The 13,339-nt window shown below is 42.0% G+C and overlaps 1 protein-coding gene across 6 annotated transcripts in view; it reads left to right on the top strand.

The window, feature by feature from the left end:
* The window catches only part of ANO4 (anoctamin 4), a 118,081-nt gene that overhangs the window by 79,876 nt on the left and 24,866 nt on the right, over positions 1-13,339 (top strand). For all 6 annotated transcript variants that reach the window (XM_028746795.2, XM_028746797.2, XM_028746799.2 and 3 more), the window contains 5 exons: positions 931-986; positions 2,657-2,778; positions 7,887-8,021; positions 8,393-8,489; positions 10,827-10,887. In XM_028746795.2, the coding sequence (XP_028602628.2) occupies positions 931-986; positions 2,657-2,778; positions 7,887-8,021; positions 8,393-8,489; positions 10,827-10,887 (471 nt within the window). The remainder of the gene's footprint in view (positions 1-930; positions 987-2,656; positions 2,779-7,886; positions 8,022-8,392; positions 8,490-10,826; positions 10,888-13,339) is intronic.

Genomic DNA, 13,339 nt, shown 5'->3' on the forward strand with positions numbered 1-13,339 from the left:
TATGTTTTTTTAAAAAATGAAATTGTAGTATACAAATATTTTAAATAAATGCAGCACTCAGTTATTGCATAAGTGATTGCAATTGCTGCTGAAGATCCTAGTACTGCAGTTTTAACTGCTATTGCTGTGGTGCAGAGAACATGCTGGAGCACTCTTCAAAATCCTAAAGAATGCCAGAGTTTATCTGGAGATAAACTGTGGCAGTTGTTGTTTGTTTTGTTCAATGTAACCCATACTGCTGTGGAATGTGGGAGGTGGTTGGCAGGCCATTTTGAAAAGACTTCAGGGGCCAGGTTCAGGCTGTGGGCATGCAGTTCCCTACCCTTATCTTAAGAGATGCCATGGCTGACACTCATATTATTCTTTGATAAGATTACTAGACAGATACCAGAACTTCTCAGGCACTTTAGGATAGGGTAGGATAGGATACATATAGGATACCTGAAAACTATCCTAGCAAAATTAAGAGCAATTCACAAGGAGCTCTGAGAAATGTGGGTGCTCAAAAGCACTTGTACCACTCTGCAACAGTTAAAGGTAAAGGTAAAGGTACCCCTGCCCGTACGGGCCAGTCTTGACAGACTCTAGGGTTGTGCGCCCATCTCACTCAAGAGGCCGGGGGCCAGCGCTGTCCGGAGACACTTCCGGGTCACGTGGCCAGCGTGACAAAGCTGCATCTGGCGAGCCAGCGCAGCACACAGAAACGCCGTTTACCTTCCCGCCAGTAAGCGGTCCCTATTTATCTACTTGCACCCGGGGGTGCTTTCGAACTGCTAGGTTGGCAGGCCATTTTGCAACAGTTACCACACCTTTATAAAGTGTTATAAAGAATTTGCTCTTCCTTTTCCAACATTCAGCTGTTTATTATTTCTAATGCATTATTGTCATTCCAACCCTGCATGCTATATATTGAATATTTTTGTTTTTTAGGTCTGAATCGATTGCTTACTAATGGCTCCTATGAAGCTGCATTTCCTCTTCATGAGGTATTATTTCCTATTATTTTTCTTAGCAAACACAATATAGTCTCTAATATCATCAGTAATATTAATCCTGTTTTTTGCTGGATTGGGTACAAGTATTTTGTAGAAATACTTGCCTTTGAGACTCAAGATATTTCCACACCATCGTTCTATTGTACAACAGAGTCTGACAAATCTACAAGAAGAGCTTTGTTAAAAGACTTCAGAGAACAGTTTGTATCAGGGATAGGCAACGATGTTCTCCCAAGATGGACTCCAGCTCCCATCAACCCTGACCACTGGCCAGTCACATCTGGAGAGCACCACATTTTGTGAAGTTGACAGATTCAGGAGAGGCCATGTGTGACTTAAGAGGTCAAAACAGATGTCATATTCCTTCTAGAGGAATCCTCCTCAGAGGAGGGCCTGGTACACCCTGAAGGGGACCATAGAGAACAAGAAGTTAGGCCAGGCAGCAGCAAGGCCAAATTAGAACCACCAGGCCTTATGGCACCCCACCTGATAGAAAGTCAGAGCTAGAAGCTGAGCCACGTCCAAGCCCAAGAGAGCACCAACTCAGCAAAGTGCAGAACCAGTGGAGTGCTCATCTGAAAGCCAAGACTTCCTTGAGAGTAACATGCTACTCATGAGGAGCTACTTCTTCATTAGTAGATCAAACTCCTCAGATAGCTGTGCCTAGAGTGGGGCTTAGCAGGCTCGTAGATAAATGCCTGCAGTTCCTTAGGAAAGTTTCTGGAGCAGCTTCTGTACTGCAGCTTCTTGTCAGCTGTGTTGTCTTGCTGTGAACCTGACTTTCCTGTGTGTGTGGCCTTGACCTGTGACTGGACTATGGTTATTTCATTAACTGCCTCCCTCACCAAACTTGACCTTGGAGTTTCACCTGGCATTGCTCTCTGGACCTTCCTCAAAGTGGACTCCAACTTCTGGAATCCTTACTCCTACAGCAGGACAACAGTACCCAAAGTGATCATGCCTGGGTGACACTATAACAATTCAAATTTAGGAGTGCTGGTATTATTATGTGTTCCTTCCTGTCTGTTCCTATAAGAAAGTAAACAACAGCATGCAGTATTAGCTGAAGTGTTACAAAGTTTTTGAGAGCTGATCCAGTAGTAATCAATCTGTGAGGTTACCTGTGTATTTTCCAAAACCCTGCCATACTTTGTTGTTAGGGTCATGTGAATGTTAACATGTATAAAACAGCTGTTCTGTGATCACTGATCCTATGTAACTGATAGATGAAAGTACATGTCTTAGGATTTGCACAATCATGTAAGAAAAGGTTACAAACATATCTAACAGCAAAGTTGTTTGTTCTTTTGGGCTAATTTTTGTGTGCCTTTGCTAAGAAATATACAATGCAACCTTAATGCTAAGATATTATCTGGAAGCTCAGAAAAATAAAAAACTTCCATTTGAAAAGAAACTGCAGACATTAGGTTTGCTTCCTTTGGAGTGCTCTTATCTTCCTTCAAAAGTTTCTGAGAGTTTGTAGACCTGAGGTTAGGAATTGGAATCTGAAGAATAGCAATATGCTGTTTATTTGTGGGGAAATAATGCAAAATGAGTGTGTGTGTGTGTGTGTGTGTGTGTGTGTGTTTGCTTACATGGATAGTATGTTTATTCTAAGGAATACTTCTTCACTAATTTCTCCTTTACAACCTTTATTTTAGGGTGGTTACAGAAGTAAAAAATCCATAAGAACTCATGGGGCAGAAAACCACAGGCACCTACTTTATGAGTGCTGGGCTTCGTGGGGAGCTTGGTATAAATACCAGCCTTTGGATCTTGTACGGTAAAACCTTTTAAAAACCAGTTCTTCATTTTTTAATATTTGGGTGTGTTTGGATGAATTAAATCAGCTTGTTAAGTGGCAGAGAAGGGCTGGTATTCACTGGTAGAGCACATATATTGCATGAAAAAGCTCCCAGGATCAATCCCTGACACCTCCAGATAGGGCTGAGAGGGGACCACTTTCCGAAACCCTGAGTAACTACTAAAGTATGTGTTGAATCATAGACTTGTGCTAAGTATTACCCTTTCCTATAGTCACAACAACTAGATTTCTGGCACTTTTAAAACCCACATTGGCACCCCAGATGGCATCTTGCCCACTTAAGGACTGCAGTATGAAGTCACAAAGTGTCCACCCAATATCCTTAGTTAAAAGTTGTGGCTTACATCCCAACTATAAGAGATTTTGTATGCCAGCATATAAGTGCTGATGATGAACTATGGCCAACCTCCCTTCCAGCCCTTGATCACCACTGTTGCATCTGCATTGCAGGTGAATAGACCACCACCAATGCTTAAGAGTAAAGTGTGGCTGAAGATACCGTAACTGAGAATGGTGTCTGAAAGTCTGCAAATGATATAGTACAGCAGTAACACATGTTCTAAAATATAGCAACTGCTAGGAGATTTGCTTTCTCTGTGTTTGTTTTTAAAACTGATTTCCTAAAAGAAAAAAAATGTAAATATTTTGCAGGAAATGCTGGGTTGATAAAAAGTATATTTGTAACTATATGAAGTTATTTTGGAGAATAATTTTAAATGAATAACAACAACAATAGGAGATTGCTCTTGGACTGCATTTTTTTCTGCAAACAGATCTGGTGTCAATACCAGGCATATTGGGGCATTTGCCAGGATCATAGTGCCCCACCAGGGCCCACTGCTTACATGTGCCCTGGACACCCTCCCCAAAAAACAAAAACCCAGTGCAGTGCTCCAGACTGTATTGGGCAGCTGCTCCCAGCCATCATATTAGTTTCCCATAAGGTCACAGAGCAGCAATATATCATTGTGAAAAATTTAAGTGGCAGCTAAACCCACCCACCGAAGATGTTCAGAACATGGTCCAGGCACTACTGCCCCCTGCCAGGGCATTCTAATAGAGGGGCTCCTTTCAAACCTGGTGCTTGTCCTGTCTGGAAAACACAACAAAGCACAACGATGATTTGATTCCTAAATCACTGTTGAAGTACTCTTCCTTTTGAAATCTTTCACCTTATTCCAAGGGTGCTTTTTTAAATACCTAGCCTAGAAATCTCACAAGGGTCCTCTTGGGGCATACAGAATTTGGCAGCCTAATAATGTTGGGCACACTGACCATTTTCCAAATGCATTACTCTGTTATAGTAAAAGCTAAGAGTTAACTTCAGAGTTCTGCCTTAGTAGATGACTAAGATTCTGGGTCACTCAGGAGTAATTTTTGAAAATCATTTGTAGCTGCAAATATACATTGTTCTATGACACTAATTAGTCTCTGAGCTGCTGCAGTCCATCTTTTTGTTTTCTGTTTACTTAGCTTTCTTCATGTCACAATATTGATTCTTTTTCTCCATTAGTCTAGAAAAACAGAGATAAGTGCTTATAGTGACTAAGTTGCTTCAGAAGCAAGCAAATTGCTCTAGTAGTGACATTTGTTTCTGGTCATCTGTGCCACTATCCAAGGTAAATATCCATCAGACTTGAGCAGCATGGTTAAATCTTCATATCTCCTGGTATCCAGAGTTCAAAGGACATGTGACAATGGCACATACTCAAGATCACTCAACACAGCACACTTGAAATCCTCCCTTTAATTTGCTTTAGATTCAATGCAAGTTTGGCCATGGAGTAGCAGGCTTTAAGTTTTTTATGTGGAAAGAAGAAGCTGAGATTTTCATGAGATTTCCCTGCTGCCCCAATAAAAGTTTTAATGCATTATGTACACAAACCACCTATTGTGAATCAAGATGTATGTTTGCAGAGTTCCTGTGGCCCCTTGTGGGAGTTATTGTATGATACCCATTACCTAGTCCATGATCTCACAGGCACTATTCAGAGATACCAAGGTATTAAAGCAGCCAATAAACCGCCCCCTTTGCTGGTGAATGCTACCAGATCATATTCAAGTTCCATTGTTACTGGGAAAGCTTGTACAACTGCTGCTTTCTCTAGCAATAAATTTGAAGTCTTAATTCTGCAGTGCCATTAATCTGGCACATTCAACAGTCATTAATTTTGGTTTAATTACACCAGCTGGCCACTAAAGTTGCCAGAAAGAGGCAAGGAAACAATGTGTGTGAATGATCTGCACAGTTCTTAATAGATGTCCCCATGGGATGCTGTGATGTGTAGTTTCTCTATAAAGCATGTATCAAAACTTTTGTTAAAGGTTCTGGATGATCTCTTTATGATCTCCACCTGAAATTGGTTTACAGGTTACTGCAGGAAAAGCTCCAAAACAAACAAACAAATACCGAAAGGGTATAAAAACTAATAGCTCTTTCAATTGGCTGCATTTCATCACTTGAAATTGCACATGTTATTGTCTGCAGCAGAGCAGTCATTCCTAAATGTTAGAGCCTATCAGTAGCTCACCTATATCCTCATGAATGAGTTGCCTGCCTGCTGGCAGCACTATCAACTTGGCAATTAAGACATTTCCAGAGCAGACGACATCTGTTGATGTCTGCCTAATTTTGTGCATGTTGGTGTCAGACCAGTGATGATGTGTCGGGTTTGTAAGATTAGCCAAGGTAGTGGTTATGAAGTGTTAATATTCTCAGTTTCTGAGCTGGTTTTCTTTGGCAGACACTGCATCGTATGATAACTGAGCTCTGTCCGTGGTGCTTGATCTTTGAAAGCCCTTTGGCGCACACAGAATAGGAAGTGACAGATTACTATGTGAAGACATGCGAACTGTGTGCAGTTGGTGGGGTGTAGTGGGGAGCCTGAACAGCTTAACCGAACAACTGTGAAAAGTCTTGGCAGATACGTATCGACTCTATGCAGGCGTTAAGTTAAATGCACATAGGTTGGGAGTGGGGTCTGCTGCTGTGGTTCTCCCCATCCCTAGTTCATACATACTTTGCACCAGGGGTGGGGAACTTCAGGGACCCTCCAAGCCTCTGTCCTGCCCGCGGGACTCTCTCGGGCCACACTCCAGCTCCCCAGACTGGACCCCTTTACTCCTTGCTCATCTTCCTCAGTTGTATTAGCCTGGCTAGAATGTATCTTTGAACTGTGATGATGTCTCTTGCTTGCTTGATTAGAGGATGGAGAAGTACTGAGGGTGGTGTTGGAAACCTCTGGCTTCTGCATGCCTGGAATGTAGCCTATTGTACAAATATGAGAATCTCATTTGTTTCTCTGCTTGCTTTTGCCTCTGGCTAGCACACCACTGGCATGTGACACCCCCCTCCTCCTGAAGGTTACCTATTACAGAATGCAGCCCTGGGGGAAAAGGTCCGCCTGCTCTTCACAGTGTGAACTGATGCCTACGTTCGGGGCTAGTATCAGTTTCTGGGATTCTCGGGCAGCATGAGAACCCACTGTCAGGGCCCACTGTTGACAAATACCTAGGACCACCATTAAATAATTAAATCCAGCCCAGCGCTCCAAACGTCAGAGAGCTGGATCTAGCTATCAAGCTTTAGAGTGTCACTATGTGGGAAATGTAAATGGCAGGTAGATCCAGCCGCCTGGGCTGGTCAGAGAACCGGCAGTGTCTGCTGCCAGGTAACTACTGATGCAGGACACGCACCAGACAGCACTTTCCCCCAGAGCCTCTTCAAGCATACAGTACGTCCTGAATAGGCTTATGTGGGCAACATGGTTACGCAGCCCCTTAGTGCTTATGTGTGTGTTAGGCATCAATCTGATGGAACAGGTAGGAATGAGGCAGAGCTGCCAAAGCAGGTCTCATGGGAAGTGAAAATGATCCCATGAAGTTCACTCATTCTCTATTGATTGTTCTTCTGGCTTTGGGTGGCTAAAGTGCATTTCAGCATCTCTCAGTAATAATATCCAACAGTCATATCTGACAGAGCTGGGAGAGTAAAGAGATGGAACTATTGATCTGATCATCCTCAGTACAGTCCAAGCTCTCGTCTGAATTACTGTTCTGCCAGTGGTGGTGTCAGTTTTTTTTAATGGTAGCATGATGTGAATGATACTGTTTAGCTGTGTCAATGTTCACATAAAGTATGCCAATAAAACCATTACTGGCTGTGCTCTTTTAAAACTACAAGTGAAGAGGCCCTGTGGATCCCATTCATACACAGAGAGCAGTTTGGTACACCCGCTCCTCGTCCTTTTGCAATGCATAAATTAACGCTGGCATCATTTGGGGTCTTGGAAGCAGCTGCTCATTGGTATCAGAAGTCACAATGTGTGCACTGCTTCTTGCAGCTGCAGGACTGGGCAGGGATTTCAAGTACTGAAGGAAACGAGAGAGAAAGAAAAAGGCACCCATCCTAGGGAGTGGAGAACAGCAGTATAAATAAATCTTAGCTGAGTGTTCTGCTTCTACTTTGCTTTACAGTTTTAAATTATAGACTTGGATTCAAGTAGGCCATGTAAATCCCATAGACTTTAAGTTTTCCTTTGCACTGGAGCGAACCCAGATTGCTATTCAGTATGTCAGCCAAACAATTAGGCCAGAAGTTTCTCTCATGCAGCAAAGACAGATCTGCAGCTGTTGCCAGTGTTGTTTTTACACTGCCAACCTGCTGTCCTTGTCACAAAAGACCACATTACGGTTACAAGTTTATCAGTTCAGTCGGAAGACCCAAGGGACCTTCCGATTGACAGAGGAATAAAAAACCAAATTGACTGCATTTGGCAAGTAAAGCCTGAACTTCAAGGAAGATCTTTGGAACATGCCAACCTGCCCCACAAAAAGACATTGTACCGTGCAAAATACAAGGTGTGGAGTTAATGCAAGTAGATAGGTTGGTTGGGCTGTAACTTAGAGAGCTGATGAACCATCCATTCGAACAATTGCCCCTTGTTTTTAATATAAGTAAAATGTCATTCTTCTGAGTCTCTGAATAATATACTTTTATGCTAAGAACCTGTGTTCAATCCTATTAAAGATGTCTTCATAACTTTGTTGCCTTGTGTTCTTGACAGACGGTACTTTGGTGAGAAAATTGGCTTGTACTTTGCCTGGTTAGGCTGGTATACAGGAATGCTCTTCCCAGCTGCCTTCGTTGGACTCTTTGTCTTTTTGTATGGAGCAGCCACATTGAACCACTGCCAAGTCAGGTGAAGTGAAAACAAAACATGTATACTAGTGTATTTGATATAAGCAGCCATTGCATGGAGGTCTTTAGTGATTAATTATTATACAAATAGCTGAAATAAATGTATTCAATTCAATAAATAAATGTATTAAGTTGCTATTTAACATTCCCACACACCAGTATTGTTCTGATCTTTTGTTTTACCCTCCTTAGCAGCTCTTAAACAACTACTACTACCACTACTAACTTTTTCTGAAGTAAAAAAAAAATGGCTTGTTTTAGGTTTGTTCTGTTTTTCTCCTGCTCACTACTCCACTGCCCAAATTATGAAAGCGCTCTGAAGCGTGTTAGTTATAAACTGAGCTATTAATCATGATCTCTTCTCTTTTCCAGTAAAGAAGTCTGCCAAGCTACAGAGATTATAATGTGCCCTATATGTGATAAATACTGCCCCTTCATGAGGTTGTCCGACAGCTGTGTTTATGCCAAGGTAATTTATTTATTTTTTATTAAAAATGCTTTTGACTTCATTCCAGCGACAGTGTTTTATTTAGTACCATGAAAAACATTGTTTGCTTTTTTAAAACTTCCAAATTATTCAAATTTAACTTTGGTGCAAATGAGTACAACTCCTTCAAGGGTGATGCCTCTGCTTAGGAAATTAAAGTATTACTAATAGAAGCAGGACCAACTATGGTATTGTTACATTAAAAATATTATTTAATTTACATCCCACCTTTTCTCCTCCAATCTCAAGGTGGCACACATGGTTCTCCCCTCCCTCATTTATTCCCCACGACAACCCTGTCAAGTAGATTAGGTTGAGAGGCAGTGACTGGCCCAAGGTCAGTGAGCTTCCTGACTGAATGGGGATTTGAACTCTGATCTCTCAGATGCCAGCCCAACACTCTAATCACTATAACATACCGACTGTTCACCTCAGCCTCTGAACACTGAGGAACTTTGAAGTGACATTCCATACCTCAGGCCTGGTTTCCTAGTTTAGAAGCATGGTCCTTAACCTTTTTTGGGTCACGGACCCCTTTGAAAATCTGATGAAAGCTATGGACCCCTTGAACTTATTTTTTTCTGGGTTTTTCTGTTTCATGGACCCCTTGAAGCTCATCCATAGACCCCCTAAGGGTCTGTGAACCACAGGTTAAAAAACCCTGCTTTCGAATGAAGGTCACTACAAACTCTGGTGTCTCTATATGGTTTTATCTACATATATATACAGTGTGAGTATAAGTAGGAAGGGCTCACAACATTAACCCTCCAATAGATAGTGGTTCTCCTTAGGTTTTTAAGGAAGTTTCCCAGTGCCATAGCACTGGATTTTCACATAGAGCAGAATAAGGCCTCCCTGTGCTCCCAGATCTTGCTACAAGGTTAGATTGGCTATTATTCTTTCACACTCACCCCCAGCCAGGAGAGAGGGGGAAGGTAAGCCCCAAATCCCCCATGGAACTCTCCTTCAGAATTATGTTTCTCCTTCCTGCCTGATGTCCACTCCGTGACAGCCCCAGTTTCCCCTGGGTAATCCAACACCACCTTCAGTGGTCTGTGACTGTCTCAGCTCAACTGGGATAGGCCCAAATCCGTCCAGATAGCTCGAATTTGGCTTGGATCTGGTGCACAGCCTTACACTTTATGTTCAATGGTGCAATTCTGTACTTTTCCTTTGTGAGCTTTATACATTCTAAAATAAATCACGGAAGCATGCCTCTTCTCTGCAGTCATGCAACTCTTCGTATGATAGCAAGAAATGTAGCCAATCTGCATGATGGTCTGATGAGGTCTTTTTGTGCAGCTGATGAGGTCTTTTTGTGTCTTGAGCTTTTAATTCACATATATCTTCTCAGTGTAATTAATTGCTTGCTTGTGTGTCAGGGTCTTATGTTTTTCCCCTCAGGAGAACAGTTCAAGCAGATTTCCCTTTGATAGCTTAATGACTGCATGATTTCCGAAAGGCTCGTACAAAGAGGAATATATTACTGTAGGCTACCAACAGGCTGACATGTGGCAATAGTGGTCTGGTTGTAAAAACATACCCAAGGGTTGGCTTGAGGAGATTTCACCCCTCCCATATCCAAGAATCTCCTGATGAGTCTGGTGAATTTCCAGAGAGGAGGGGGTGGTGTTCTGCTCTCTACTTATTCAGCTCCAGCACCACATCCATCAGTCAGTCAGTCAGTGTGTCAGAGAGAGAGAGACTGAGTGTTAGAGATCATGTGTAGAGATAAGGTTGCTGCTAAGAGCAGCTGCAGACACTCAGTGCAGTTCAGCATTCATTTATGTTTAGACCTCATTTAGCTCTGTATATAGTTTGTATGATAGTTGTAGATAGAATAAACAAGATATTCTACAGAGCTGATCTCCGAGTCGTTTATGCTCTGCTGTGCTCTGCTATACTCTGCTGTGCGACGACTGTCTACTTGTGGAAGTGAATCCGGTGCTCACAACTCTAAGCTGTGAGTCCACAGCACTTTGACCTGTTCCTGTGAAGAAGGTGGTCTCTGGAAGTGCTACCCAGCTCGCCTGGCCCAGTCGGGGCTGAAGTGTATGAGTCCAGCTGGTGGCACTGGCTCAAGGGCGATGCTGACTGATAGCCAAATCATAAGCAGCCAATTGCTACTGATAGCCAAATCATAAGCATATTGGAAACTTCTCCTAATAAATGTTTGTCATCCTGATATTAGGCCTAACCCTTCGCAGTTTAAGCAAATTTCCTGAGTAAGATATATCCCTTATTTTTTTCACAATGGAAAACGATAGTTTTGAATAGAATATTTAAAATGAATGGCTGAACCTGATTGTCTTTTCACAGGTAACGCATCTTTTTGACAATGGGGCTACTGTGTTTTTTGCTGTTTTCATGGCAGTGTGGGGTAAGTTCTGCTTTAAAGGTAGGTTATGTCAGTATTTTTTTGTTTTTAAAAATCTTATTCTGTTCTAAATATTTGATGATTTTAATGGTGCTCTGGGCTCATTTCACTGCCCCACCCCACACACATTTGTAGGTCATGCTTTCTAATTTAGAAAGTTTCCAGACGGCGCATTTGTTCATCATGTTCATGCACATGCTTTTCAGAGACTACTGATAACTTGAACTCAATATTAAATTAACAGCACCAACATGTTTCAATGTGGCCCTTGGCACTCAATCAGTTGTCTGCCAACATAGTCCACAATCCTGTTAATGTAGAGGATTTATGTTCTGGAAAGTAGCAAATGTTCATGTTTTCCGAAAGAATAAAGCTCTTTCTGTCTGATACCCGGCTGAGATGAAAGGCTCTGCAGAATTTATGGCCTTTGTGGCCAAACACAGTCAAATCCTTGCTCAAGCGATAACGTCCAGACGCAACATTTATTTCAGGAACAATATTAGATCTGCAGGATTTAGATTGTGTGCTTTGCAGGGGAGGGGGCCAAATCTCAATGGTGGAGCACATGCTTTGCATGGGAAAGATCCCAAGTTCACTTCCTGGTATCTCCAGCTATGACTGAAAAGCAGTCTTGTTTGAAAGCCTCGAGAGCCATGGCCAGTCAGCAGAGACAACCCTGAATTAGATATATGTAGAGTCTGACTCAGTATAAGACAGCCTCCTATGTTCCAATGCCATTCGTGAATAACGCCCCAAAAGAGTTAGAGCTGGGACATTAATGAACTCTGAGGGAACTATTGAGCAAAAGTTCAGAGAAGGCTGAGGGACTTACATAGTCACTTCCTCAACTGCAGGACTAGGGAGCCTGTGGCCTTCCTGGGACTACAACTCTCATTGGTCCCAATCAGCATAAGTGATGGTCAGAGTTGATGGGAGTTGCAGTCCAGTAATGCCTTTTTTTATATATACATTTTTATTAAAGTTTTCAAAGTATTACAAAAAGAAAAAGAAAAAATACAAAATAAAAACAGTTAGAAACAGTTCAGTCTTTTCATATCTTATTTTTCATTTGCCTGTTCCCTGGACCTCCTCACACCTCCCTTTTTTGTATCCAATTCATTTAGTAGGCTCAGCAAATCCTTTCCCTCTTTATTTTTATCCTAATCTTTAATCTTAATATATTATAACTTTAGACTATCCCCTGTTAACAATCCATTTTTGCACATCTTTATAACATTACTGCTGAAAACCACTTTACTTCAATCCAACATCATTCTAACATTCATTAATTTTGCAGTATTTCTGTAAATAGTCTTTAAATTTCTTCCAATCTTCTTCCACCGACTCTTCTCCCTGGTCTCGGATTCTGCCGATCATCTCCGCCAGTTCCATATAGTCCATCACCTTCATCTGCCATTCTTCCAGTGTGGGTAGATCTTGTGTCTTCCAATACTTTGCAATAAGTATTCTCACTGCTGTTGTGGCATACATAAAGAAAGTTCTATCCTTCTTTGGCACCAGTTGGCCGACAATGCCCAGGAGAAAGGCCTCTGGTTTCTTCAGGAAGGTATATTTAAATACCTTTTTCATTTCATTATATATCATCTCCCAGAAAGCCTTAATCCTTGGGCACGTCCACCAAAGGTGAAAGAATGTACCTTCAGTTTCTTTACATTTCCAACACTTATTATCGGGCAAATGATAGATTTTTGCAAGCTTGACTGGTGTCATGTACCACCTGTATATCATTTTCATAATATTCTCTCTTAAGGCATTACATGCCGTAAACTTCATACCTCGTGTCCATACCTGTTCCCAGTCAGCCATCATAATGTTATGTCCAACATCTTGTGCCCACTTAATCATAGCAGATTTCACCGTTTCATCCTGCGTGTTCCATTTCAACAGCAAGTTATACATCCTTGACAAAGTCTTAGTTTTGGGATCTAACAGTTCTGTTTCCAATTTTGATTTTTCCACCTGGACAGTAATGCCTAGATGACCACATGTTACCTAGCCCTGCTCCATCTGGTCCTCAGCAGGATCGTTATTGTAAGCTGGGTGATGGCTTGCAGTTGTGTCCCCCCCCCCCCATCCTGGGTAGATTAGACTCTCCCCACCACAATAGTTCCCTGCTAATAGCGCTGCCTGGCTGCCAAATGGGCATTCCTCTAGCAAGTTTGGGCTTCTCATCTGTTTCTGTGGATTGGGAGTGGTGGGAGAGAATTGGGGGTCAGGGCAAGGCATCTCTTCGGGCTGCTTTTGTACTGGTGTGGGTTTCTCCATGTCTTCAGTGTGAGTGGGCTGCTGTGTGGGGCCCCCAAAACATCTCTGGCTCAGCTGGAATCCTGATATTCCAGATACAGAATTCAGGTAATAGATTTTCAGTGATATGTTTGATTGAAAATCTCTTAATGTAGTAGTGTGTTAATCTTTAGAATCAAGAGGTGTACTT

Source organism: Podarcis muralis, chromosome 10, assembly GCF_964188315.1.
Source record: "Podarcis muralis chromosome 10, rPodMur119.hap1.1, whole genome shotgun sequence".
Taxonomy (NCBI): domain Eukaryota; kingdom Metazoa; phylum Chordata; class Lepidosauria; order Squamata; family Lacertidae; genus Podarcis; species Podarcis muralis.